The sequence below is a fragment of the Prorops nasuta genome, unplaced genomic scaffold (assembly GCF_024137725.1).
Source record: "Prorops nasuta isolate Cenicafe-Biocafe unplaced genomic scaffold, Cenicafe_Pnas_1.2 PNAS00003, whole genome shotgun sequence".
Taxonomy (NCBI): domain Eukaryota; kingdom Metazoa; phylum Arthropoda; class Insecta; order Hymenoptera; family Bethylidae; genus Prorops; species Prorops nasuta.
This window is the reverse complement of record NW_027116800.1, coordinates 12586535-12612314: the sequence shown is the minus strand read 5'-3', so window position 1 is coordinate 12612314 and position 25780 is coordinate 12586535. Positions and strand designations below refer to the sequence as shown.

General features: G+C 38.8%; 2 protein-coding genes across 2 annotated transcripts; one reads left to right on the top strand and one right to left on the bottom strand.

The window, feature by feature from the left end:
* Positions 1 to 5030: 5030 nt before the first annotated feature.
* LOC136784719 (G-protein coupled receptor Mth2-like) lies at positions 5031 to 6344 on the bottom strand. The gene has a single exon (XM_066745593.1). It carries the CDS (start codon positions 6342 to 6344, stop codon positions 5031 to 5033), a length of 1314 nt encoding a protein of 437 aa, XP_066601690.1.
* A 1447-nt stretch (positions 6345 to 7791) lies between these two features.
* LOC136785749 (G-protein coupled receptor Mth2-like) lies at positions 7792 to 11057 on the top strand. The gene is made up of 2 exons (XM_066747000.1): positions 7792 to 8222; positions 8464 to 11057. Exons 1-2 carry the CDS (start codon positions 7988 to 7990, stop codon positions 9546 to 9548), a joined length of 1320 nt encoding a protein of 439 aa, XP_066603097.1. The 5' UTR covers positions 7792 to 7987; the 3' UTR covers positions 9549 to 11057.
* Positions 11058 to 25780: the final 14723 nt, after the last annotated feature.

Below are 25780 nucleotides of genomic sequence, written 5' to 3'. Positions count from 1 at the left end.
TCCACTCATGGACAGCAAATAGTTCTTGGTAATTACTCTGAACATCGATCACTTTGTGGCTTTGCACAGTCTTTTCTCAAAAATATTCCAAGCTTGCTTCTTTGGTAAGATACGGTGAGTATCTGTGCATTGTTTCGATATTATTCTTTCAAAAATTCATTGATTCTTACAATAGAAATTGACGATCGTACATGTACGTTGGCGATAGTTTAAGGGAAGTTGGAGAAACATTCGATTTCCATCTAACCAGTCGTACGAGAAGGAAGAAAGATCGAGAGACATCCAGACAGTGGATGAGCTAATTGCTCTCATTATCCTTCTGCGCCACCAACTTCTGGCGAACTACACGAGACTCTATATCCATCCAACCATTACCGTCTTTCGATCTGCCCTGTCACCTCTGCGTCTCACCTATACCCATTCCTTGGAAAATACTAGTTACCAACATTGATCGCCTTTGTTTTTCCTTTATCTCCCCCCCCCCCGCTACCCTCCCTTCAACTTGCACCTTCATATTATTTTTCTTCCTCTCTCTAATTACTATAGATACAACATCGATTTATATAAGATGTTTCAATAGTTTATGTTGCCCTGAAAACTTTAGATTCGAGGAGAGATTCTGAGAAGAAAACTCTTATAAATATTTCCAATATTTACCAAGCTTTATAACAATTTATTGAGTCTCTTAGGTTAAAGATATTGTTATGATACTCGGTAAATATCGAAAATATTAAGCAGATTTATAAGACTTTTCGTTTGAGAATCAGCCCTTCTTTCGAGGGTTTTCAGGTCAGCAAACGAGTTATGAAACGCACTGTACACTAAATTCCCCACCTCTACAACGACGTTCCTTCGATCCTCCTCTTGTATTTTCCTTTTGGAGGAATTTCCGACGCACACATGCTCGCAGCGATAATTCTTGAGTAAAAGCGGAGGAGGCAAGAGGTGACAGCGGTAACGAGAGTAGTAGAAACTTCCATTGTCACGAAGTGCGATTTATCGCTCAAACTAGTTCCACTATCCCATCGGTCATACAACAATCGAGGAACTCGCATTGCTGGGCTAACGACGTCATAATATTACCCTTAGCAATCCTCGCACAGTCGTCGTCACTTATACCAAAGCACTCTTCCTCTTCCAACTCCTCTTGCTTGACCTATTCCCCGAAAGCACTTGGATTACTCGAATCACTAACCATCGAATCGCCGTACAAAAATATATGTAGGCCCCTCAACTATCCAAATATATTTTTCCTGCAATTTCCCAAGAAACTGATAAGAACCAATACGAGTCCTATAGTATATATATATATATTCCCCGATGTTTTCTTATCGGCTTCTTCCACAGAGAACTCTCTCACGAGATGTAAGATGCAGCAGTATATGGCGCTGTCGTAAATAATAGTTCCTAATATCGTTACATTACTCAGCAATTCAGCAGTATGCGATAATTCAGTATTCATCGCTCCATTAAAGTACAGCAGGGCGCGGATTACCAGTCGCTGGTTGCAGGTTTACGCGTGTTCGCCTCGTATACGCCAAGCTTATGAATTAACATGCATTCGCGACGCGTTGTAAACGTAGGCGTAGCTCGTCACGCATTTCTGTTTCTGCGATCCTGTGCTGCCTGTTAAAAGTCTGGAATGATGAAGAGAGAAGAAGAGGCTTGAGTGTTGATGGTTATACATCACAATCGGTTCCGTGGAGAGCGCGAAATATTTTTAGTAGCAGCAGCAGCAGCATGCGGTAGCTCGAGGTGGGAGTTTAGTACAGGTGTGCTGGTTACCAAAGAGAGAGAGAGAGGAAGCAGAACTAGCAGAAGATGTGTTGGGGAGAATTGTTGCGGAACAGAACGGAACACACAGCACTCTGCAAGCCGTTACGCTGCACCTCGGACCTAGCTGCTACGCCACAGGAGTTAATGCCAAATCAGAGTACACGCGTGAAACCCCGTCCCATAAATTGTAATTAGATCATAATGCGAAACCACAACGCGACTCGCCTTCTCGAATCTGTACCACCTACGTCATCCGCGTGAATTTCGAGATAACACGCTTCGACCCCACTCATCGCCCCACTTTAAACATATACAATGTTCTATAAAGTAGAATAATCAATAGCTATTATTAAAAACTGATAAGATAATTCAAATAAAGCATTATAATATAAAGTTCATCGAAGATCTCGCGTCGGGGCTTTTATTTCATCGAAACTCGAGAAAAACTCGAATATAATGGGAAGGATATTGTGTGATTCGATTTGCATTTAATAAATCGAAAACAGCAGTTTTTGAATTTGCTCTCGAATGGGCAAGAGCGATTTCTTGCTGACATTTGAGTACGTACTTGAGAGAAAGATTTCGCATTATAGAAAAAGGACGGTCGAAATCAGAGGGAATATTTGCGCCGTGCAGTCGAACCTGGGTATAGTTTGACCTAAAGCCAACTCTTTTGTTCCATGGCGAACGCAAATCAATGTCGGTGGAAGTTGGCGAGTTGCTTTGCATTCGTTGCATATTCATTCAGGCGGATCCAGGTATTCCGAAGCATCCAAGAATCTCGAGTACTTTGTCCGCGCGGCGCTGCGCGGCGCGGCACCGTGAGATACAGGGCATTCTCGTATCCTTTATTAAAATCCTTCTGCAGATTATTCGCGCGTTTGCGTAGGTGCCTATACGCGCGAGAAAATTGCACCCGAGAAGAATCGCGATAAAACACCTTGATCCACGAGACTCGACTATCGTGAATCACCGAAGCCTCTCGCTAACGATACGAATAAACTCCTTTTATTGTAGCCGATATATAGTTATATTTCGAGACGCCTCGCGGTGCTCGCTGTGAAAATCACACGGGCACCACTCTTCGAGAAAACCGTGTAATTCCTACGATTCCTCACAACTTTCTCTCAAACTCGCCATAACCTCTTTTATATATATGCGTGTAAACTCGCGCGAAGCTTATTTTAGTAATTAAAAAGCTGTTTTCGAGGTAATTATCATGCAACTTGTGTATATACTTTATGTGAATCGATGTCATAATTAAACGATAATAAATATAATACAGTATATATATTTTTGAAAGTTTGTAGAGAAAGCTAAGGAGCTTATTGTCTCAAGGCAAGAAGCAAGGTGAGAAAATCTTCCTCGACAGTGTCGTATAATTACGAATGATTGTAATTATGAATACGCTTTAATGAGTTTTCTTCCACTTGTGAGCGACGAGGAACATCATTGAAGATAATGAAGTATGCATTTTAAGCGGGGGAATGGCGAAAAAAATGGGATGTGGGAAAAAATTGTTTGAAAAGCGAATACGAAGAGGATAAGTGGAAATGATGAATCATTCTTGTGGAAGTGAATGATCCCTAGGCCGAATTATGCGCATATATCTGTGAGCGTGTCTTTCCTGTTCGATTGCAGTAATGTCACGAACGGTAATTCATAGGCCGGCTCCATCGACTATAGTGGCGTAACTCAGTCAGTCAGAAAAGTTTTCGATCAAATCGGAATCCATAATCCGGGGTAGTTGTTTGCGGCCGCGACCGCGTAATCAGCTTCATCCGCTTATCCTTTGATTGATTGAACCTCGACGCAGTGACGTCACGACGATCCATCACCGATCGCCCAATTGAAACTCGCTAATAAACATGGATAATGAAATGCACGCCAGGATTAGACAGCCATGTTTACTATAAATCTGCCATGATTTTTTATTCTCTACCATAGATACGCATTTCATATACACGCCACGATATAACATATTCGACCACGTCCTATCGGCGACATCCCTTTTTCCAGAAATTATTGATTAAATTGTCATCTGTGCAAATATTATAATATATTATAACCTACGAACGGACATTCTCTACTGAAAATAATGATCAATCGTTATAGTGGAAAATTTCTTGTTTTAATCTGAAAATTTGAAATCGTGTTAACCCTTGGGATCCCAGCTGATAGGCGGCATACAATACCAAAGGAGACACTAATATCACGGAGGCGTAATACCGGTAAACGTATTACATCATCCAACGACAAGAGAGGGTCGTATAATTGTTGGAGATGCTACCCCCATAGTACCTTAATGAAAGGTTTGTATCCAGGAAGGACAATATAGAACTAAATTACTGAAATATATTTCCAATATCTCCAGTATTTATTTTCAGTACAATCTAAAATTATCTATTATCAGTTTAAACATATATATATATATATACAAGCAGAAATGCCTACAAGTAACATTAATTAAATTCATTAATTTATGGATTTCTTATTTCCAATAATTCTATTTGCGTTATAAATATTTTCTCTTAGAAGTTGATTTGTCATTCCAAGTGGAAAATTTGGTTTATTTACATTTGAAAAATACAATTTACGGTGGAGGGTAAATAGCCGCGTAATTATCTAAGAATAAAATGGAATCGTGGACATAATTTAAGATTAGCATCTTCTCGTAAGGCTGTACGTGTAGCGCATAGTGTAGTACAGCTGTCACAGATTTAGTTAGGTGCTTGTATGAGAGCTCGTTAAAAGTAATATCGCACACTCCACATAAAGAATCTTCCTCAACGGGGATTCCATGAGCTACGTTGGTTGCGCAACGGCAATGCAAATTGATGTGTAAAGCGCTACAGAGTAAACCTAACCGGTTGATAGTTATTGCTCCTCCTCTCCTGCTCCAGGAATAGACAGGCATCTCCCCTCTCCACTAATCCTTTCGGTAGTCTTCCCAATAGCTCATTAATTGATCAACGTCTACGTGAAAAAGTATTCCTCTTCAAAGTATCCAACAAAGCTCTCAACTTCTTAATCCTCTCTTGAATAATTTTCCAAAAATTAGTTATTGAAATAGGTGCTTTATGCAATCAATCTTTCATACCTTTTCGCAAAACATTAATTATTAAGATATTTGTACATGGGTCGTGACAGAAATAATTGTCATTCAAAAATCAAAAAATTATTCACACTTATTATTCTTTAAAGTTGTTCACATATACTCAATCTCTTTTAGTTAATTAGCAATCATTTCTGAATTAGGTGTTGACCGCTATAAAACGGCCTTTCGCGAACATACCACAACAATGAAGTATATTCTTCAGCTTATCTCTCACCTCTTTACGGACACTCAGCATCAGTAGCCAGAGTGCAGGCTGTATCAATCTGCAGATCTTCAATAATACGAGATTGTTTAAGCAGGCGAGCAACAAGCCGAAAAACCAGGGTGCTCCCATCAATAAGTACAGCCTCAGAAGTAAAGAGTATTTCCTCCTCAAGACGCATGAGTGAATATTCATGGCTATATCGGTGCTCCTTTGTATTTGAACAATTTTATAAGTTGTGTAGAGAAACAGAACGTTGTTCCAGAACATGGTGAAGAATGGTAGGAGAAAAAAGTAGAAATTCACTATGGGATTTGGGCCTAAATTGTATCGTAGGAAATTGGGTTTGAGTGGGAAATCGTTGGATATTCCTGGAGAAAACTCAAAAATGGCAGCTAAGAGAGTGGGAAGCAAAGGTACGCCCCACGCAAAAGCCCCGTAGAGCAGCAACTTCCGGCACTCCTCTGACTCTGTCATTTGTCCAGATCCTAACATCCAGCGGAACTTTGTGATGCCCAAGGTCATGTCGAAGCAGACCACGTTTAACCAGAACACAGAGGCGATTGAAAAATATTGCGAGGCTAGCCAAAAGAGGACAATCGTTGTATCACTCATGGGCCAGTGGCAGATGTGGCCGTAGCCCAAAAGAAAAACTGCTAAACTAAAAATCATCAGGGAAAGATTGTGTCGTAGGACTGCACGATGATGCAAGCCTCTGAATAGATTGCGAGCCGACAGATATACTATCAAAATAATGGCGCACAGAACAAAATGAATTAGAATCATGGGCATGTAAATTTGCTGGCCCCAAAATATAGCGTCTATTCCATTAGAAGTGTATTGTTGCGGAACCTCGTGGGTTTGATTTTTGTTCTCTTCAACTTGGTTCAATCGTTCTGGACACTTTGAAACGATTCCTGTACCGTTTACAATTATCTCTATGCAATATTGATTTGGTACGTGAACAGCAGCGTAGAATCTGAGCGGATTATTTATCCACGTGGCGTTAACTAGGCACATACGATTATTATTTGCATCATTTGACAAATATTTGGTATCACTTTGCGAGATACTCCAACTATCATTTGCTATACAGACGAGACTCTCGTTGAAAAGGTATCCCACTGGACAACATTTTTTCGGCACGTCCATTTTGTGCATTTCAATGTTAGTAGGATGGCCCGAGATGTCCGACATGAGAGTAGCAAAAACAATGCATCCGATGATTATCTCACTGCAATTCGTCATCTTCACAGGTCTTATTCGTTGAATAACTTTCCCTTGGCCTTCCTCGCTTCTTACTGCAATTACTCGTGCAACATACACTTTTTAAAACTTTTACTGAGAAAATCAGAATTTTCACTATCATAATAATGGTTAATTAATTGGTAATACTTGATTGATTTTTTTCGAGATATCCGAAGCCTGCTACTAATTTAATTTTTACACTAAGCGCGCGAGGCTCATTACCGAACTTTCTATAAGTACTGCGACTAAAATAACGAACTCTGATACTGTTTCTTCGTCTTGCACGTTTAATAAAAGTAACTTTGTTAACTAGAAAATTTAATTTCGAAAAATGAAGACATTAGGTTTGATGCAATTATACGTGACTCAACCATAATAAACGGACTTTGCGAAAGTTATCGTTGAGGAATACGAATGAGAGCCGTGTGACTAATGTATTCTTTCATTCATTTCCTTATCAACGATAATCGTGGTTGCCAAGCACGACGATAAAAAAAGTTTAGATACAAATTCAATTATATCACAACTCTACCGTAGAAATTAAAGCTTTTACCTGTAACTAAAAAAAAAATTAAAAAAAATACTTATACTTTTAAAACACTTGCTCGCGTAGTAGTTGAAAAACACTTTTAGCAAACTTTATATGGACAATGTACAGGTCGCTTTTTATACCACTTACTTCCCGGTACTTTTATATCAGTTTACGGTTTTAACATGCTGAAGAGTATAACGTGATGTTAACTCTGCGGTTATTTTAGACGTCACGATGAAATCAGACTCTTGCTTAATTCACAAGAGCAAATTTTATTGTTCACTAGTAAACAATCAGTTGATTGGATTATATTTTTTTCTAATAATTAAAAAGCAACCTTGAATGTAGATCTGTTTCCTTCGTTAATATTCATTAGCCAAACTCGTTGCTACTAATGAGCAATAAAATCCTGTTGGCGAATATATTTATTTGTTGTTTGATAAACACAGTTTATCTCTCTCTCTCTCTCTCTCTCTCTCTCTCTCTCTTTTAAAATAATCTTTAATAAAATTTATGATTCAATATTAGAAGAGAAATAAGTGGTAGGTTTAATTTATGTTTAAAAAAAGAAAATATCGAACTTACCAAAGTGTAATGAAAAGTGTGAAGTAGAAGAATAATGCGAGCTCGTGTATCATAGGACTTTAATGGACATTGTGAAAAATGATAAGTGGATGTCGAGTATGAGCAAAATTTGGAAAGTCAATGGAAAAGAATTTAGTGGCTAACGGTGTTTTCAAAGTCCGAGTGATAGAATCATGAGAAAAAGAAGATTTCTTCGAGGCAAGGCCGGTAAGATCGAGGAAAAGAGTGGAAGAAGAGGAAGAAGTGTCGAGAAAAGAAGGAGGGGAATGGGAACGTCCAGTATAATATTATTCGTCAGACTGTCGAGTCGGTAAGTCGATCGTCGGAACTGGTTGGAGGCTATCGGAGGCCGGGGCGCGTGCTAAGTTCACGCTGAGACTCTCGCGGTTCCATCATTGCAAGAGAGTAGCACGCGACACTGGACACTCTTTCGAAAGTGGTGGGAAGGTATAGGTATAGCAAAGCCAGTTTCTTTCGCTATTACGACTCTCGCCTGAATGGCACGACCGTTGGAATTCCTCGAAACATGCTGGCCAAACTCGCCATTACACTGACTGCGTGGATTTTAACGATTAGTACAGTCATGGCCAATAACAATCGCTCTCCATACGAAACGTCATCTTTCATCAAGTGCTGCAAGGACGGATCGATTCTCTACTACGACCTTGCCTGTACGAGCTACGCTGATGATACCAAAACCATTTTCCACGTTCTAAACGTAACCGGAGACGCAGTCGTCAACCACACCACGTGTTTCATGGGTAAATACCCCTTCTACCTTCTTTCGTTTCTCTATTCGACCAATTAATCGAAAAACTCTGCTAAACATAACCGAGCTGCGCTGCATTTCTTTCCCTGTGAATTCGGAAAAACCGGTTTATATCGGAAGAAACCTGTATGTATGCAGATTAGTCAACGAACTCGTGGATTTAATTTTGAGTCGTGCGTAGCGAGATATAAGCGTTAACGAGTTTGTTTAAAATGTGTCCTGTTATCTTCTAGATGCAGATGGAGGCTACCTATCGGCACCAATCAATAACACGCTGACGCACAGACCTGAAAATTGGTGCTTGGATGTTTTGCCGGATGGTACAGCGGTTGGTCTAAAAATCAGCCTCGTAGCAGGAAATGGATCCGCCGTAACTTGCAAGGCACTGAGGCCTGATCGATGTGACAGTGTATTTACGCCGTTGAAATATTGGGGTGCGAGCATTGTGATATTCGCCAACATCATTTATATTATTCCTTATGTGTTGGTGGTGTCGTGTTACGTGATTTTACCCGATTTGAGAAAACGCGCCTACAACAAAGCTGTTGCCTGTTACAATCTCGCCCAGCTAGTTCAAAATGCCATTATGATCGATCTTGGCCGATCGATTCTTTGTTACAAAAGGATCTCGAGACTGAAATTCTTCGTCACTGGAACCCTCATGATGTACCTGACAGTATCGTCGACTTTGTGGCTCTTCATCATCTGCTTCGACATGACTCTCGTCATCACGAGATTCCGATGGGTTGCCAAAGGTGATAACAACAGGGACCAGGAATTTAGAAAAATTTTAATGTACAGCTGCGTTTGTTGGGGGCTGCCCTTGATACCGAGTCTTCTCGTGGTAGTCTTAGACCTGGTACCATGGCTACCCGAAAATTCACCTTACAGGCCAAACATTCACAACTTTTATAACCCCAATACAGCTTTCTACATCTATTTTACTGTTATACCTATTATCGTGTGTTTAACCGATACCGTTCTCTTTATTTTTACCTCCTGGAAATTGTACCAGGCCAAGAGAGCCAACGCGCTGGCTTTGAATAACAACGCCAGTAAGAAAAAAACTAAAAATTACTTAGTTTTCTTCAAATTATATCTACTAATGGACTCGGCTTATATCAGTGGTGCTGTAGGCGCTGCTTTCCCAAATCTCTGGATCGTCAAGTTTTTCAGAATGATTCAGCCAATTTTAATGCTCATGGCCATCATACCTAGGAGAACCTTTATAAACGCTTTTAAAAGGAAAAAGAGACGATCGAATTCTCGACAAAAGCGCACTTCTGCCACAGTGCTCAAGCCAACAGTAGATTTGTGACAAAGGATACCGTGTTGAGTGTAAAAGTGCCATTTTTATTGTAAGATAATTAAACTTTACGAAACATTTGTTATCAGTAATAATTGCTAGTCACTAATAAGGGAAGCGTCGTCTAAATCATAATAGTAGCGAGACTTTTTAACATAAATTACAAAATCAAACATCCTCATGAAATATTCATTTCGGCGAAACGTGTTTTACATATACGTTTAAAATATTTAACATATACCTGTGTCTCATAAGTCGATGCCATCCCGAGAACCATTGATAGGAAAGACCCACTTTGAAAGAAATTTTGACTGCATTTTTTTAGCTTAACTATTACATATTTAAAATGTCCTAACTCCTCGAAGTTTCGTGAACCCAGAATTTTTCCATTGGACGAATTCAGCGAATTAAATTATTCTCGCTATTATGAACGCCAAAAGAATCGAAATCCAACAGTCACGAGTAACGATTTTCTCGTCGGATTTTCCAGCCAATATTAAGAAAGGGATTAATGAATTAAAAATTGTAATAGACTTTTAATTAAAAGCTGAACGTAATCGACTTTCAATTAGGATAAAAAGTGATATGGAATATTTACTTCGGATTTGGAATTATTTCTATCGTTGCATATAACTCGGCAATGGTATAATTACTAAATTGCTTTAAGAGATTAAACAACCTAAAAGTGGAATGGATTATATATAGATATCCACTATTATTTGTGTTATCAAATAAGAAAATATTTCAATTTAAAAAATTTCTCACCAAGTTATTTGAGCACAATTAACAGTTAAATTATTTATTACAAAAAGAATGGAAAAAAAATATTTATTTTATTGATCTTAGGATAATGTATAACAAAAAAATAATTTAATAAATTTATCAATTCAAACGTAAAATAAATACCACTATTTTTACTTTCGATGAATCGGGTTCATTAAAGCGCGTTCACGGTCAGCTATTTTTATTTAACAGAGATGGCACTGTTCATTAAAAAAAGGGATGATTTTATGACTCTAGCTCTTGGTTAAAAAGCTATTACTATGTTTAATCGGAAAGTTCGTTGGATACACTAACAGGAATATCTATCCTTGATTATTTTGCTTAGAACATGTCCTAGCGAAAGTTTTCATATTAATTAGCTGAGATAACCTAACTTATGAAGCTTTCGATTAAGGCAAATAGTAAAATTCGGATAAAAATATTTCAACCCGCGATAATTTTTTTAAAAAAAGCGTTTGAATTTTTTTAGAATCGCAATTCTGTCCAAAAAGTTTTCGTTTCCCTTACAATCGACTCATGAAACCCAGGCACAGTGAATGATTCTAAGAGACTGACATATTTTGATTAACACAAAGCTTAGGATGTAGGAGTAAAACACCTTTTATCAATAATTTTCGTAAACGAATCTCCTATTAATAATATAATACTTTAAGAAAACTAATCGTTTACAAAAATACAGTTTGGGTAACGAAATATCACATCTTATATACTTGATACACGTACTGCTGAATAAAAACGAGTGCCATATTTCTATTCATTTGTTATAATTTATTCTTCCTTAGATAAATTTCATAGTACATAAAAGAGATAAGATCTTTAGCCTATGTTGTAAGTACGACTATTCGAATTGGTCAATAAAATGAACATCACAAGATAACTGAAAAGTTTTTTCGTGATAAAAGTGGTATTTTTTAATTTTGTTCGCTTGTAAAAGAATAATTTTATAGGAGTAGGAGTAAAAATTGTAAATCAGCATGCTTCTCTCGAAAAGCATATCGGGTCTCTTCCTTCCTTCCTTCCTTCCTTCCTTCCTTCCTTCCTTCCCACTCAGTTTTATAAGCTAAAGGCATATTTTACTTGCATGCTGCGCCTTAAAATTCACGTGGGACTTTTATTCGGTGGAATTCAGCGGAGATTCTACAAAAGAGAGGAAGAGTGAGAGAGAGAGAGGAATCGGAAGAACGTTTACAAGAGTACGAGGCTGCGTAGGTTTCCAGAAGGTTAAGGGGAGGTGTAGGGGGTGAGAAAATTGAAAATCGAATCAATCGGCAAATTCGATTACCCACAAGCCCCAACCCTATAACCGCGGGCCGTAAGCCGCTTCTCCACCCCTTGTGCCCTACCCCCTTCCTTCTTTCTTCTTCTTCTTCTTCGATCCTCTTCCTCCGCCTGCTCCTCCACTTTTCTCCATCCACTTCTTTCCACTACTCTTTCTTCCGTCATCATCGCGTCTCACTTCACACAACTTGGTTGACTCTCTTCTACTTCCCATGACCCACCAACGCTATTTCCTCCCATGTAACTCGCCTCCAGGCTTCCAAAGACTCACCACCCCAACTTCCACCATTCCTTGCCAAACAACAAATCTAATTATCAAGCATTTACAGCGTAGGTTCCGCTCAGACTCGAGAACTGGGTCACCTAATTCTTTTAACTGATAAAATTGAATTTTTTCTCCCCAACTCGTATTTCCAGTTAAAATTCCAATAGAACTTTTTTCACAGGCGTAAAGCCTGTGGACCATAAAATCCTCCATAAGGCGGCAAAATCTTACATTTCGCCGATTTGCAGAAACTTCCCTGGAATAGTTACGATTCGTCGAATGGCTTATGGCTTTAATCAGCAGGAGCAGCGTACGAATGAGATGACTGTAGTGGAAAATCCCAGGCTCAAACTGGTTTTCTGTAAATGCGTTCAAGATAGAGCATAGATGGATCTTGTGTTGTTGTTTTTTTCCTAGCTATTTCTCCGTAGGACCGAAATCTGCGTCGAACAGCTGAACGAACAATGAGAAAGAGAAAGAGACTTAAGTTATAACAGAGGGAGGGAGAGAGAGATGAGAAGGTGAGTGAGAATGACAATAGCAAACGTGTATGTCACTTTGAAATCGGAATCGAAGCTCAGCGCAGCCTACCCTATAAACCCTTCATTTTCCTCTCTTGTCTCTCTCGAGGATTGTTGGTAACGCATGCTACGCAATTCGCCACGTATTCTCACAGTGTCGTCCCGGAAACGACATTGTGGTAATAATTTCACGGCTCGTGCATCCATAAAATATAGGTCGTCCGGTAGCTACGGAATGTCGCTCAAGTTTACCAATTGTCGACATTCACACTCAGTCTTGCTGGAAGCAATACTGCACGATTTATCACGTCCTTCCCAAGCAAATCTGTCGAGCTCCTACATTAGAAAATAATAAATGACTCTGATATAGTTTCCATCGCAAAAAATTGTTCTATATTTATGAGGATTTTGAAGATTAGGTAAAAGAAGAGATGGAGCTTTTTTATCGATGGGGTAACGCGATGAAAATCTTAAAAGTCTGAGCAGCAGGCACGATATCAGACGTTAAGTTGGTCCATAGGTTGTGAAGGGATAAAGTGGCTATGGGTCCAGGTTCTGGTACATCGAGAATCCATCGTGTAGTGGTTGGCTGGAAGCTTGTAGCCGAGCAACCAGCGGAAAATTAAAGTGGGCCAACTTTCCGGCTAACGGAAGCCCCGCATTTTCTTCTCGCCCTCTTAATATTCATAACCAAAAGAAGCGGGCTACTATCTTCCCATACGGGCTACAGGTCTCTACTCCTCGCCTACTTAAAGATTTTCCAGGTCCTCGTAAAATCGCCAACTTTCGGAACCGTACATAAATCTAACTTTCGTTCTTAGTGGGCGCGAGTCAAGAAAATTAAAAGCCACCAGACTATTAACACCGGAATTACAGCCGGAATTTCTTCCATCCCTAATGTTTGATCAATTGCTCTCGTATAACTTTCCGTAATACGTTGTGGATCTCGGTACATGTAGCCTTGACAGCGATTTTCGCTTCGAGTATTCGTAAATTGAAACATTCTTCGTCTTTATGGAGATAAAACGGTTTACGAGTTGAGTTTCTGAACAAAATAAATATAACCGATGCGTAATAAAAATAGTTACTACATAGTGATTTGCGACCATATACGTCGATACGTCCCTGTAAATCTATATTTATTTATGCTGTTATTATTACTATTTCTTGCAAAATCTGCAGAAATTAAATCCCTAACTGTGCTCTTTTTCATAGACTATTACTGGTATTGGAAAACAATCGTTAATTTATATGCATTTGTTTTACATCGAATTGAAGTTGATAGAACTGAAATTTTGTTGTAACCCAAAATCAACTTTGAATTTTTCACAAATAATATTACCTCTATTGCATCAACATTTTTTAATGCATTCTCCAGGTTGATTTATTGGGAAGTGACATTATTTGTGGAATAGAGTATCGAATTTGCTATCTCCATATTGCTACATGCTACATTGAATGCGATGGTTGATCCTTGTATACGTGCACGCGTGAATGAATTTGTTGAAGGGAGGAAGAAATAATTCATTGAGGGTCATAGTTGGGTGGATAAACATACAGGGTGTACCAATATCCGCGTACTTCCTTGAGGAGTAATACTCTCGGACTCATTTGTGACTATCCTTTCACAAGTATTTTTCCCGGAAATGCGTAATTTTTTAGTTACTTAACTTTATTATTTTCCGAGTGCGTGATGTAACATGACGTTTCTGACGTCATGCTAGACAAATGACATCGATATAACGCAGTGTTGTTGTCGCATTTATGAAATCATAATAGCCACTGACTCAATAATTGCACTTTAAAACTAACAAGTAAATCTTCAACGTTAATTTAGTTTCTATTCTCCTCTCCTCTGATTTTCTTTTAAATCACAGAAGCGAATAATATTTTTAACCTTAAGTATGCAGCAACCTCATTAATTACAGAATACATACATGTTTTATTTCCATATTGTTAACGCACAATTTATATGTTTCTTATTATTGATTAATTTCAATCAATATTTATACTTATAATCGTGCTGTTTTCGTAGAATTAGTAGAAAAATAATTATTATTCAGTAGAGAATGGCACACATGTGCAGACTAACTTAAATTATTTGGTGGATGTATTCACTCTATCAATCACTCGATTAATCACCTATTAATTAGAAACTTCACATTTCTTCTTCAGGTATAAGAGTTTGAGCAGAGAAAAAGTCATAGAGACGTATGATGTTACACAGGGTTCAAACCAGATTAAAGCCATTAGTAGTTGTAAGGTGTAATAATACAACATTTTAATACGCTTAAATACGCAGCTATACACGACATGATATATATAATTCACACATTTGCGTCTCTACATCTTCTTTTCTACCCAGGTCCGAAAGATAATATAAAACAATGAAACAAAGTGAAATTGAAAACAAATATCCTTTGAATTTTATTGGAAAGTAAAAGCCTTAACAAATTTAGTTAATTAATCGATGATTCATTTGAAAACGTTCTCTAAATAATTTTATTGTTAGGAAACTGCAATTACCTACAACGTATCTTTGAATTTGTAAAAGAAGACACAATAATAATTTTCTTACTAATTTTAAGCACATTGTGCTAATGAAAATATTATAATTAATTATAATAAGCAAAATATGAAAGTGCGTGGAGAATGTGAAAAGACAAAAATTATAATGAATGAGATTCCTGTGTATGCTGTTAAAAATATAAAAAATAATTCTTGTATTTTAAGAGAACATTAGACGAACTAGGAAGACCAACTAAATTAACTAGCTATTCGCTGGTTTTGAAGTAGAATTGTTGCGTGAATATACATGTTATTTTTGTATAAATACTGTATGGCACTGCCTTTTAGGAGCCGACTACATTTATTTAATAATTGCTAGTACCAACTGTTTTGAAATTACAATATAATATGAATACATTATAAAAACTTCAGTCCTGCCAGTACTTGCAATTAATAAAACTATGCGTTATTTTACGACACATACACACTTGGCAAATTAGCTAAAACGTTACTTACTTCCATGAAAAGTGCTCTCTGGAAGTATAGTACTAAAATATAGACCCAAGACTATGCCTCTCTGAAGGAAACGCACGAATATTGGTACACCCTGTATAGATAAGCGTAATTAATGCGAGTTTACGAGGAAGGATCACAAGAGTCGCAAGATGGATCATCGGTCTCCACTGCTACTTCACCTGCCTTACCAGCCATTATTCAAATGAAACATTAAAGTTATTTTCGAATAAATAAATCCTGTAAAATGTTAAATTGAAGCAATCAGTTTTTCTCGCAGCAGCATGCAATTAATTATGGGACGTACCTGATGAATCCTCGCGGCTAGCAATATAAATCCGACTTGCAATACATTTGCAATTTTTTTTCATTCCCCTTGAACAGTGAATTAGACTTAACAAATCAATTTTGCACCTTTTATATGTTTTGAACAAAAATGAACAGTCTTATCCTGAACGAGCCAGTATATCAAAATAATATCTTTATACGTATTCCTAATATCTTAATAATAACTTTAATTTCATCAAATTATTATTTGCCTGCATATGCATCTTACAGGTATTTATACCTCCGCTTAATGTATAACTATATATACTAATATACCTATTGTATTTAATTTTTATATAACAATGAATTTTTTAATTACATACTCGAATTGTAAGTATAATCAGTAATTATATACTGCTTATAACCATATAAATAAGTAACGAAGCGTATTAAGAGAAAAAGAAAAATGAATGCGTTTATCCGCTACATTCTGCTCTTCGAACTACGAGATATATTTCAATCATTCGCGACAGAGACTTTCAATAAATTACATTATCTGCTGCATTGCTATGTAATAGTCTACTAGTTGTTTAAGATACGTTAAAGTCGTACATCTAAATTTTGTTAAACGAGGATGTATCGATCCTTGCAGGGTTTTTGAGCCGAGCCCGTTATCCAATTTCTCCGTTCGGCCAGGGGACACAGGTTCGAATTTATTCGAAAACCTAATAGCAAAGTATCCCTTTCAGATTTGCTCGCGCTGGGGAGATGGTCGACCTTCTCCTCCTCCTCCTCTCAATTTATCTCAGCCCAAATCGAATAGAAGCGGAAAGTGAAACAAATGATGCGTTAAAGCTGAATTTCAATATTTGAGAAAATCCTACGACAATTTGCATTAATATCCGGTGTCCTATTGTAAATTGGCAAATTTACAACACGATGATAATGCAGTTAGCTGAGACTCTGGCTTATGGAAGCATATATAAGAGGTGATGTTTTTCAACGGGTCTTAATTATCAGTTTACTCGAATTGTAAATAGAAAGAAAAGAGGAATTGGAGGAGAAAATGGAGGATATTTTTAGTCGAGATTTCAGAGGGTGAAATAGAACTTTCGTGGTGTGTTTCTTTAAGCTTGGAATAAAATGATGGCGTTGCAGTGGAGGTGCATAAGAAAGGTGCAATTGCTCACTTAGCATTCATCAGTGCACGAGGAGAAGGCGCGCGCGGCTGCATGGTTGAGGCCGGTGGAGGGAGCGTGCGGTTTGAGCATCGTCTACGTCTACGTCTACGTCTACATAACACAATGGTGAGACAACGAACCGAAAGAATAACTCAGGCAGAATGTAGCGCGACCTGCATGAGCAAAGAGCGAAAGTTTCAAGCGAAAATCTACGTGCGCTAAAGGACGTGTAAGCTTGCGAAAAGCCTTCAACGATTTTTGCGAAACGTCTCTCGCCTCGCCCCTCGCCCCTCGCGCTCTTCTCGACCCCTGCTCAGCTTCCTCCACTATCGACTCTGATTCACCACGAGCGAGACCTTCCCTTCCTCCTTCTCAGGGTACATTATTGAAATCAGTGCTTTATCCACTTGAAGAACAACGCGAAATTTTCTCAGACCCGTTGAATAATATATGTATATACCCTCGGTCGCCGAAGAATTTTGATATTTTCCGGATAAAGACGATTTGGTTCTACAATCTACTTTATATTCAATACCACTCTCTATATTTTCCTCTTACAATCTTTCAATAATGTTTCCGCAGCCACGACAGAATAAAGTTTTAATGAATGTATGCATCAAATTCACTCAAAATACCCAACAGCTCTCTCATACTTTATTCATGTTGCTATTCCCGTGATAGTTTGATATCTTGAAAAATTTATCCTGCTAAATGTAGAATTTTCGAAAGCTTTTATCGCAAGCTAAATTCATAATTGGCAGCTTTTAATATTGATCAATTTTACATTTTCGTTAAAGTCGATTTTCCATTTGAAATAAATGCAGTGTAAAATGATTGATGGAATAAGTAACGAGCGTTCATGTTGAAAGGATCACGGGCAATTTAGTGAGAGAGAGAGAGAGAGAGAGAGAGAAAGGAAGGAGGATCGAGGGAGAAATTAAAACTATGAAAGTTTCGCGCACTTTATGCAGTAATCTAGGAGCCCGCGTAGTTAGACAACGCGGTTATTGGCTATAAGAAACTGCGCTTTAGCGGTCGTTCCATTAAATGAGCCAAGCTTTAAAATGAGCCTCTGACATTATTTCAATGGACACTACTGAGCTGCCTGTAATGGCGCCAAAGCTCGGCTTTATTAATAACAGCGCCTTTATTAACAATTCAAGTAAAATAGACGCATATAAAGCAAATTCAATCAATCAGTAAAATTATAAAGACAGAAATTATATTCTTTTGTGAATCATGACAATTTGTTTCCATATTCTATTAACGTATTCCGAAATCTGTACGAAACATATAACATAAATTAATAGGCACTCGGTATATCCACTCGTTAAAGGAGTCTACAAATTTGTTTTATCGTAATGTAACAAATATTCCAAACCATCTGAGCAGCCTTGTATATAAAATCTTAGAATTTTCTAGCAAAAGCACCATCGTGCGAAATGAAATGGACGCATTTTCGAGGTTATCCCATAAATGTCCCTTCCAACAAAAGGTATATATTCAATCTCCACACCATGTTGAGAAAGAATATGTTTTAAAATCAACAACAAATCGCTCTTCTCTTATTGAAAAACGAAAATTAGCATGCCTCACTATTTTGGGAGGAAATAAAAGGTCGTGGGTGAAGGGGGTGTAGATGGGACGTAAAGAGGAGCAATAAAATACGTGGAGGCTCATCTATATCCTTCTAAGCTGCGTAGGAGAAGGAACGAGTAATGCTAACGGAGGCTCAGCCAAACTCGGATTCGACGAGGGACTCTCTGAATCGCATCGTTTATCGCTATCCGATTCTTCTTATTCGATATTCAGAAGGCGTTCGGTGTTCTCTCAGGTTACTTCTTCCTCCTGCTGTCGGATGCTCCCCTCTCGCAAACTCTTCCCTGCTTTTCTTATTCCTCGTGCTAGCAATTTCGGAGGGGCCTAAACACCAAAACGACCACCCTCTCAGAACTCTTCGAATTTTCTCGACGAAACGCTCATTTCTATACGCGTTCCTTCGCACTTTTCACTCTTTTCAAATGCACAATTGCATTTAGTCTCTCTTATTCTTACGAAATCAGCTGACAATAACAGTTCCACGAAACGTGATTTTAAATTTAGTTTATACCTTCAAAGGTTCTCTGTCTATTTTATAATTATAGATCCTTTCCGTTTTATTTTTTCACAGTTTCGGAGGATTCGGAATTCCATTCCTGTTTCCGAAACAGCCTAGCAGTTAACTACACCCCTCCACTGTTTTCCAGACAAGTTGAGATAGTTTGGCAGGAGCTCTTGCGGGATTACGAAAATCGAAGAAACCGTTCGAGTTTGACGCGAAACGGAAAACGAATCAGAAAGACCAGGGACGAAAAAAAGTTCTTGGATAGATTCTGTCTTCGGCCAACTTCCCAAATCTTCTTTCGCTAAACACGTAAACGCTCCGATTCCCCCGGCTTGATTTAGGAATGATATCCAGTTCGGCAGTAGACCACCCAGACGATGAGATTTCCAACTTGAATCTACTTTTAGTTTGTAGTTTCAGTGAAACCGTATTTAAGCCCGTAAAAACCTTTATTCAATTTAAAAAAAAAATAAATAAAACAGAAAAGACATCAAATCTGTAGTGATATAGAATATAACAAAAGTTATCGCACTTATTGAAAAGAAATTGCGATCTCCAAGTTTTTTTCCTATGACAACCAACTAGACCCCATTAAAACCTATGTTAACTTTTACCAAAACTACATTTTTTACCAAAATTATCCTTCTGTTTTTACATTATAATCGAATCTGATCGATCTGCATTATGTAACGTCACTTAAGTACTGGAACGCAGTCTTGATTAACCGCGCGACTATCTTGTATGGAGCCGAATTCGTTCGCACAGTATGCAACAGCATATATACAACGTATAAATCCTATTAGGTATATGTATAATTGAGCATCGAGTGAATAATTGATTCGGTTACTTAAAAGCGATATAAATTTTCATCGATGTGCAAAGGTATAGGTACCGAATGCAGTATTGGTGTGCGACGAAGACAATGGAAATTTCTTGCTGGGATTAATTATAAATAAGCAGTGTGCCCACGTTAACGGTGCGATTGGTCGAGGGAGCTAGGGTGAAATCATAACTGGTAGAGCTCGGTCTATTTCTGCGGTTAGATGTGACCACGACCAGGCAGACCCTTTAACGCTTGGCCAGTCCGGCTATTGCTTTCTCTAGATATCGTCTCGATCCGGCGACTTTAGCACAAAGTGCGATTTGTGTGATTAATGAGCGGATTAATGGATTAGAAACCGCAAACTAATGCCAGTTGGCTTCCTAGTTTAGGAGCTTTTGCCCGAGTGGACGTAAAGGCCCGATCCACAGGATCCAGAGCCAACCACCTCGTGTGTGCTCTCTGTTCTCTTCTTTCAACCATCTATATATATATATATATATATATATATATCTATAATACTTCCCCCTATTCCAACTATTTACCTCAAATCGGCATACGTTCGTTTATCAAGAGGCATGGTGGCAAACTTTACAGACAAATTTTTACCTCTACCCTCTGTCATGCTGAATATTAAAAGTTCCAAAGTCGAAACAAGAAGAATAGATTGAAATCATAACCAGGCTGTCTTACGCTCTGCAATATTCATGAGAATTCTATTGCTGAACGAACTCAGTTTGTAGAATAAAAATGGAAAATCGAGAGAGCGAGGGAATTTATTATTACTTTTTATCACCCCTTTCAATAAATTCCAGTGCTTTTATTTATTACATTGATAAAAGTACGTGATAGTTTAAGAAAAATTGCCACAAAAGTTAGGCTGTGTATAAATATATAGAAATAAGTTAAAGCTATATAAGAACGATTTGAGTTTAAATGCGAGCCAAGTATCGTTCACTGGAATATAGACTGTTATATTCATGGAGAAGATGGTGGAATTTAAAGCGGCTCCGAGAAGAGACAGGGTCAGCAGCACGGGTGCGCGGGTTAAATGCGTTATGGAGCAGTGTCAAAGGTTCAATGTCGTTACTTCTGTTCCGCCTGACCTCACACCTGAATCTCTTCTCTCGTGTGAGTACTTTGCCATCGAAATGGCACACATAAATGTTTAGCTTCACCTCGAAGCCACAAAAAGAGACACTTTGTTAAGATATTACGCGGCCGGATGAATGCGTGCATGGATCGCGCGGAGGCCAATCTCGTGTCCTTTAAAGGACAACCCACTCGCAATGACTACGCGGTCATTCATTAGGCGATCGAGATGTTTAATGCGGAACGGCCGTAAAGAGAACGAGCCCATTAATGACGGAACAGTTGTTAAAAGTAACGATCCAGCGCTAATCGTTCGATTGGTCGAACGACGCAGCGCGATTGCTGATCGCACGCAATCTCGACGGTTTGTACACGCTGTTACCTATACATATATATAATACACAACAATGACCATTAGAAGTTTCACGAGCAACGCTACAAGGCGAGCACGTGGAATTAACAGGCAGAACGCTCGTACGTTGCGGTGAACTCGGTTCGCGCGACTTCCGTTCATGATTTCACCGCATCCATTAAAATCCGCCAGTCGAACACGGTCAATGTCAGATTATGTGGCACTATCAATTTACGTACTTGCTATAAAGATTACGCTACGATTCTCTTTTCATAGTGGCATATATACCTTGTCCAAAGTGTGTAATAATCGTTCTTTTTATTATTGTGCAGATCATTAAGAGTGTTATGTATATGGTTAGAGGAGTCGGCGAGCAATTAATTCGTAATAGTGTACCGGACGGGAGTAGGGGAGGGGGGAGACTAGAAAAATTGGGAATCCCTGGGAGTTGACGGCGTCATTAAATAGGGAACCGCGGGTACTAAAACAAAGATCGTTAAGCGACGGGGAAGCGTGGAATCCCGTAATGTATATGGATGGCTGGAATCCCCGGCACCCTGCTTTCGTTTCAAGGGTCGAACAGCCGGGGGATGTAATTTTAGTACTTACCCCGCGAAGTTAGGAACACAATGTTACGTGAAAGTACTGCGAAATGGAAGGTGGCCCCGGGCTGGATGGGAAGTATTTGCAAGAAGCATGGAGTAATTCAGGCAAGAAGAGTGCCGTATCATTGCTCATTTTAACGGTGTCTTACCATATATGTATAGGTACCTGCAACTTCTATCATCGAATCTTGCGAAGAAGCCGCCGGTTAGGCTTAACGCGATTATTACTTATTCATACACCATGTAGTTATGGTCGAAACTATTATTACGAGCATGGTCATAAAAATAATTCAACACTTTTTTCCAATGAACGACCAAATTTAAAGCTCCATTCACACTGTGATTATGCTTTAGACACATTAGAAATAAACAATTTTAGTCAATTTACATACACGTTATGTATCGTTTGTATTATGTGTAATTATTGTACGTTATGGTTCTCAAAGGTTTTATTCTTTTAACTAAATAGACTTTTTGAAATGTGATCTAATTACGTAAATTTATATTGGATAACAAATTTCACAATGTGTACAAATAAGTGACTTTAAGTTTATATATTACGATAAAACTTTTGAATTTCCAACGTAAACTCTATATATAGAATATGGCTTTGGTTTAATAACGATAATAAACATGCATAAATGAACAAACTTGCCCATGTTATCGTTATCACTCAAATCTTAATATCATAATTTCTTACTCCTGTAAGAATATTTTATTGAAGCGAGAACATATCACATGAGTCGAATTACAGTGTGAAACAAACTTAAAGAGTCATTCACGTTATTAGCTGTTTTAGATCTCTCCTCTCGGCTCTCGTTCTTGCTCCTTCATAATAAATATTAGAGATAAATGAGCGTATATTCACACGCTGTATCGTTGTAGCTGAAATGCTGATCCTATAATTTGTGTTAAAGGCTGAAAAATATTTTATTGAATGGAGAACATGTCGGGAGCAGAGGTATAATGTGAATCAAGTTTAAATGAGGATCGAGCCGATGCAATTTTGTTCCGATGATTATATTTTACAGATAGAAGGGTATAACTCGATGCAATTTTGAGCTGTCGATTACACGAGGCAGTCCATATAATCGTCCGATGCAATGAGAGCCTTATTGTAACATACTTGTCCCCGATGAATCATGTGATAAACGTATATAGTATATATGCATGTGTGAGAACGCAGGGAAACAGCATCGGAATCCATTGCAAGCGATATGACCAATGTTGAGCCATTCGCTTTACTAGAGGGGTGCGAGCCACCGATTGTCACGTGGCACCACCGATTCCCATTAATTTCGAGCTAACATCAATAACGATTAAATACCTCGAATACTGATCATTCCACGACTCCACGACTATACTGATTATGCACTCATATTTTTTTTCGACACTCGCGGTGCCAGTTTTCGTCTTGAAAAATTCTTCCTATAATTCATCAGCTATATATGGAAAACTAGAAGTTTCTCCAAGGAATACGGTGAGTTGGTACAGTTTATGTGCACTATTGGAAGAAAACTGCAGGTGTGACTAATGGCGAGAGAAAGAAGCTGAATAAAGTAAGAAATTATAATTATACGTGTAGATTATAAACGATAGGTGGTTGAACAAATAGAAACATATTTGCACGAGCAATTTTCTTATGGGAGCAAGATTTCGGAAGATCTAACCATTGTATATAGGCACGTGTGTACACAAGGAAATTCGTGTGCAAATAAGGAAGGGTTGCTCTAAAGCAAGTAGTAAAGCCCAAAAGCCTGGGTACAGGTTCGTTGCCGCTGGCCTATAACGTACCTGTACAATCGATAGTGCAAACAGTTGTGTGTGCTGCAAACTCTAAAAGGAGAGTCAGTGGATAGGGAGCCGCAGCTCTGCCAGCTCTGCCAGCTCTGCCAGCCCTGCCAGCCAGCTCCTCTTTGCTGGCATCGCTGTGCTCGAGGATAAGACATTAGAGTGCGAACCGCGTCTGTTGACTTCTAACTGCTGCGCTCCGAAATTGCTTAGTCGATACCCAACGATTTTATCTCAAACCTCTCGACGCTAGCTCTTCTTAATCTTCCCCGCTTAATTCCTTATTCCACCATAATCCTTTCCCTTAACAAACGGAAATTGAGAGAATCGTATAGCTATACGCTTACTTATCTAGAATTGCTTCGATATAAGTCGAAGGAGCTATAGCTGCAGACGCACGCTACGCCCGCCATGCTGAAAAGAATGGAATCCTAAAGGAGAAAATATGATGCGAAATAATTCCGAATGTGTAGCGCATGCAGGATGGAAACGGCGAGTGTACGAGCGAACAATCTCGTTTTCGCATCTCAAGGGCATTGATCTTGGCTGCGCGAACCACGAGGTGAAATCTTGTCCAGCATCAGACAGAAAAATGGCTCGATACTCTTTCTCAGATCTGCGATGTATGAACACGGCCAATGCAGTTTGTATGGCGAACGATTTGTTTGCATACGATGGCATTTACCGTTGACAAGCAATTTCAGGAACCGCCGAATGCTCCAAGTCCGGGAAAAGAAATAAGCAGATAAATCATCGATAAGTTTGTCCCTCTTCGCGTGGAGGCAACAAATCTCCTAGCCAGTTACTGGGGTGTCGCCCTCCCGAACGTGGATCGCCTGCTCTATTCGCCAATTCCTCCATCCCGTCCCTCCTCCCCTTTCCCAATTCAAACCCCATTCTCCATAACGAACCTTCGCAGAGTTCAACGAAACTTCAATGACTTTGCGACAAAAACATAATAAATCCAATTTACACTGCGGATTATCTCGAATCATGGAATATAAATATGCATTAGTCGATGTTATGATAGCTATATATGCATGATTGTACGAATTTTGTTTGTATCGAGTGCATTCTTTGCATTTAACGTACGTAAGAAAGGTACAAAAATTTATCTCACCTTTGTTCGATCGTTACGTACACGGAAGACTTGATATTTGACAAGGTTTATATCTAAAGCAAGGTAGCAGAACAGCCATTTGGAAGGAAGTTGAGCCTTTTGGCTCGTACGAGAACACGACTATAGCCAAGTAATCCAGTGTCTTCAGTAACTTCCATTTAGGGTGGCCTCAGCTGCGACTAAAACCTTGATTGCACACGACCCACCATAGTTACACGTTTATCGACAACACTTTCATCCTCTGAGTCGCAGATCGAGCTATAATTAAAAAGTCGATTTTTCTTATGTTGATCAAAGACTCCGATTAAATACTATTAATTATGCAGAGTGTTGATTTGTGTTAAATTATTTATAGAAATAGAAGTTTTTTGATGGTCTGATGTCATATGTGAGATAGCTGATGCAAGATTGCAAATACCCATGCAGGCCTCCCACTCTGACCCCCAAATCCATACAGTTATATGGGTTTGAGGGTCAGAGTGGGGGCCCTGAGCGTTTGCAATCTTTTGTATCACACACATACACACACACATACACTGACGAGACAAGCAAAGGCTTTAAAAAGAGATTTAATATCGAGATTTTGCTGACAGTGTTGGAAATGATTCTGTTTCAAGTTGACTCTACACGGAGGTGCGTTAAAACCATCTAATGGAGACATAAACTAACATATCGTAAAAGCATGCAATATTCTTTAGACGGTATTATGCTCCCAAAAGCTAGCGATGACATACCCGCACGGTCCTGTACTTACGGTTTACTTCCAGCATTTGAGTTTTATGAGAAGAGATAACGTTTCCATGCTAATATTGCTAACAGGCCAGGGGATAAGGAGGGCTCTCTTTTACGACTGCCAGAAAGTGGTCGAATATCAATGAACGTCCGTGCAAGGCTTGCCTGACCGAAGCACCGATCCACCTATGAAACGCCATCCCAGCATTTTACCCTAATCCCATCACCCTCCTCCCTCCTTCCTATACCACCACCCCGCGCTTCAATAATTATCTTCATCAAAACTTTTTTACTCTTTCCAATCCTCTTCGT

Coding starts and splice junctions, on each gene's coding strand:
- LOC136784719 (XM_066745593.1), bottom strand. CDS start 6,344: ATGACGAATTGCAGTGAGATAATCATCGGATGCATTGTTTTTGCTACT.
- LOC136785749 (XM_066747000.1), top strand. CDS start 7,988: ATGCTGGCCAAACTCGCCATTACACTGACTGCGTGGATTTTAACGATT. Junction 8,223..8,463: donor CCACACCACGTGTTTCATGG/GTAAATACCCCT, acceptor GTTATCTTCTAG/ATGCAGATGGAGGCTACCTA.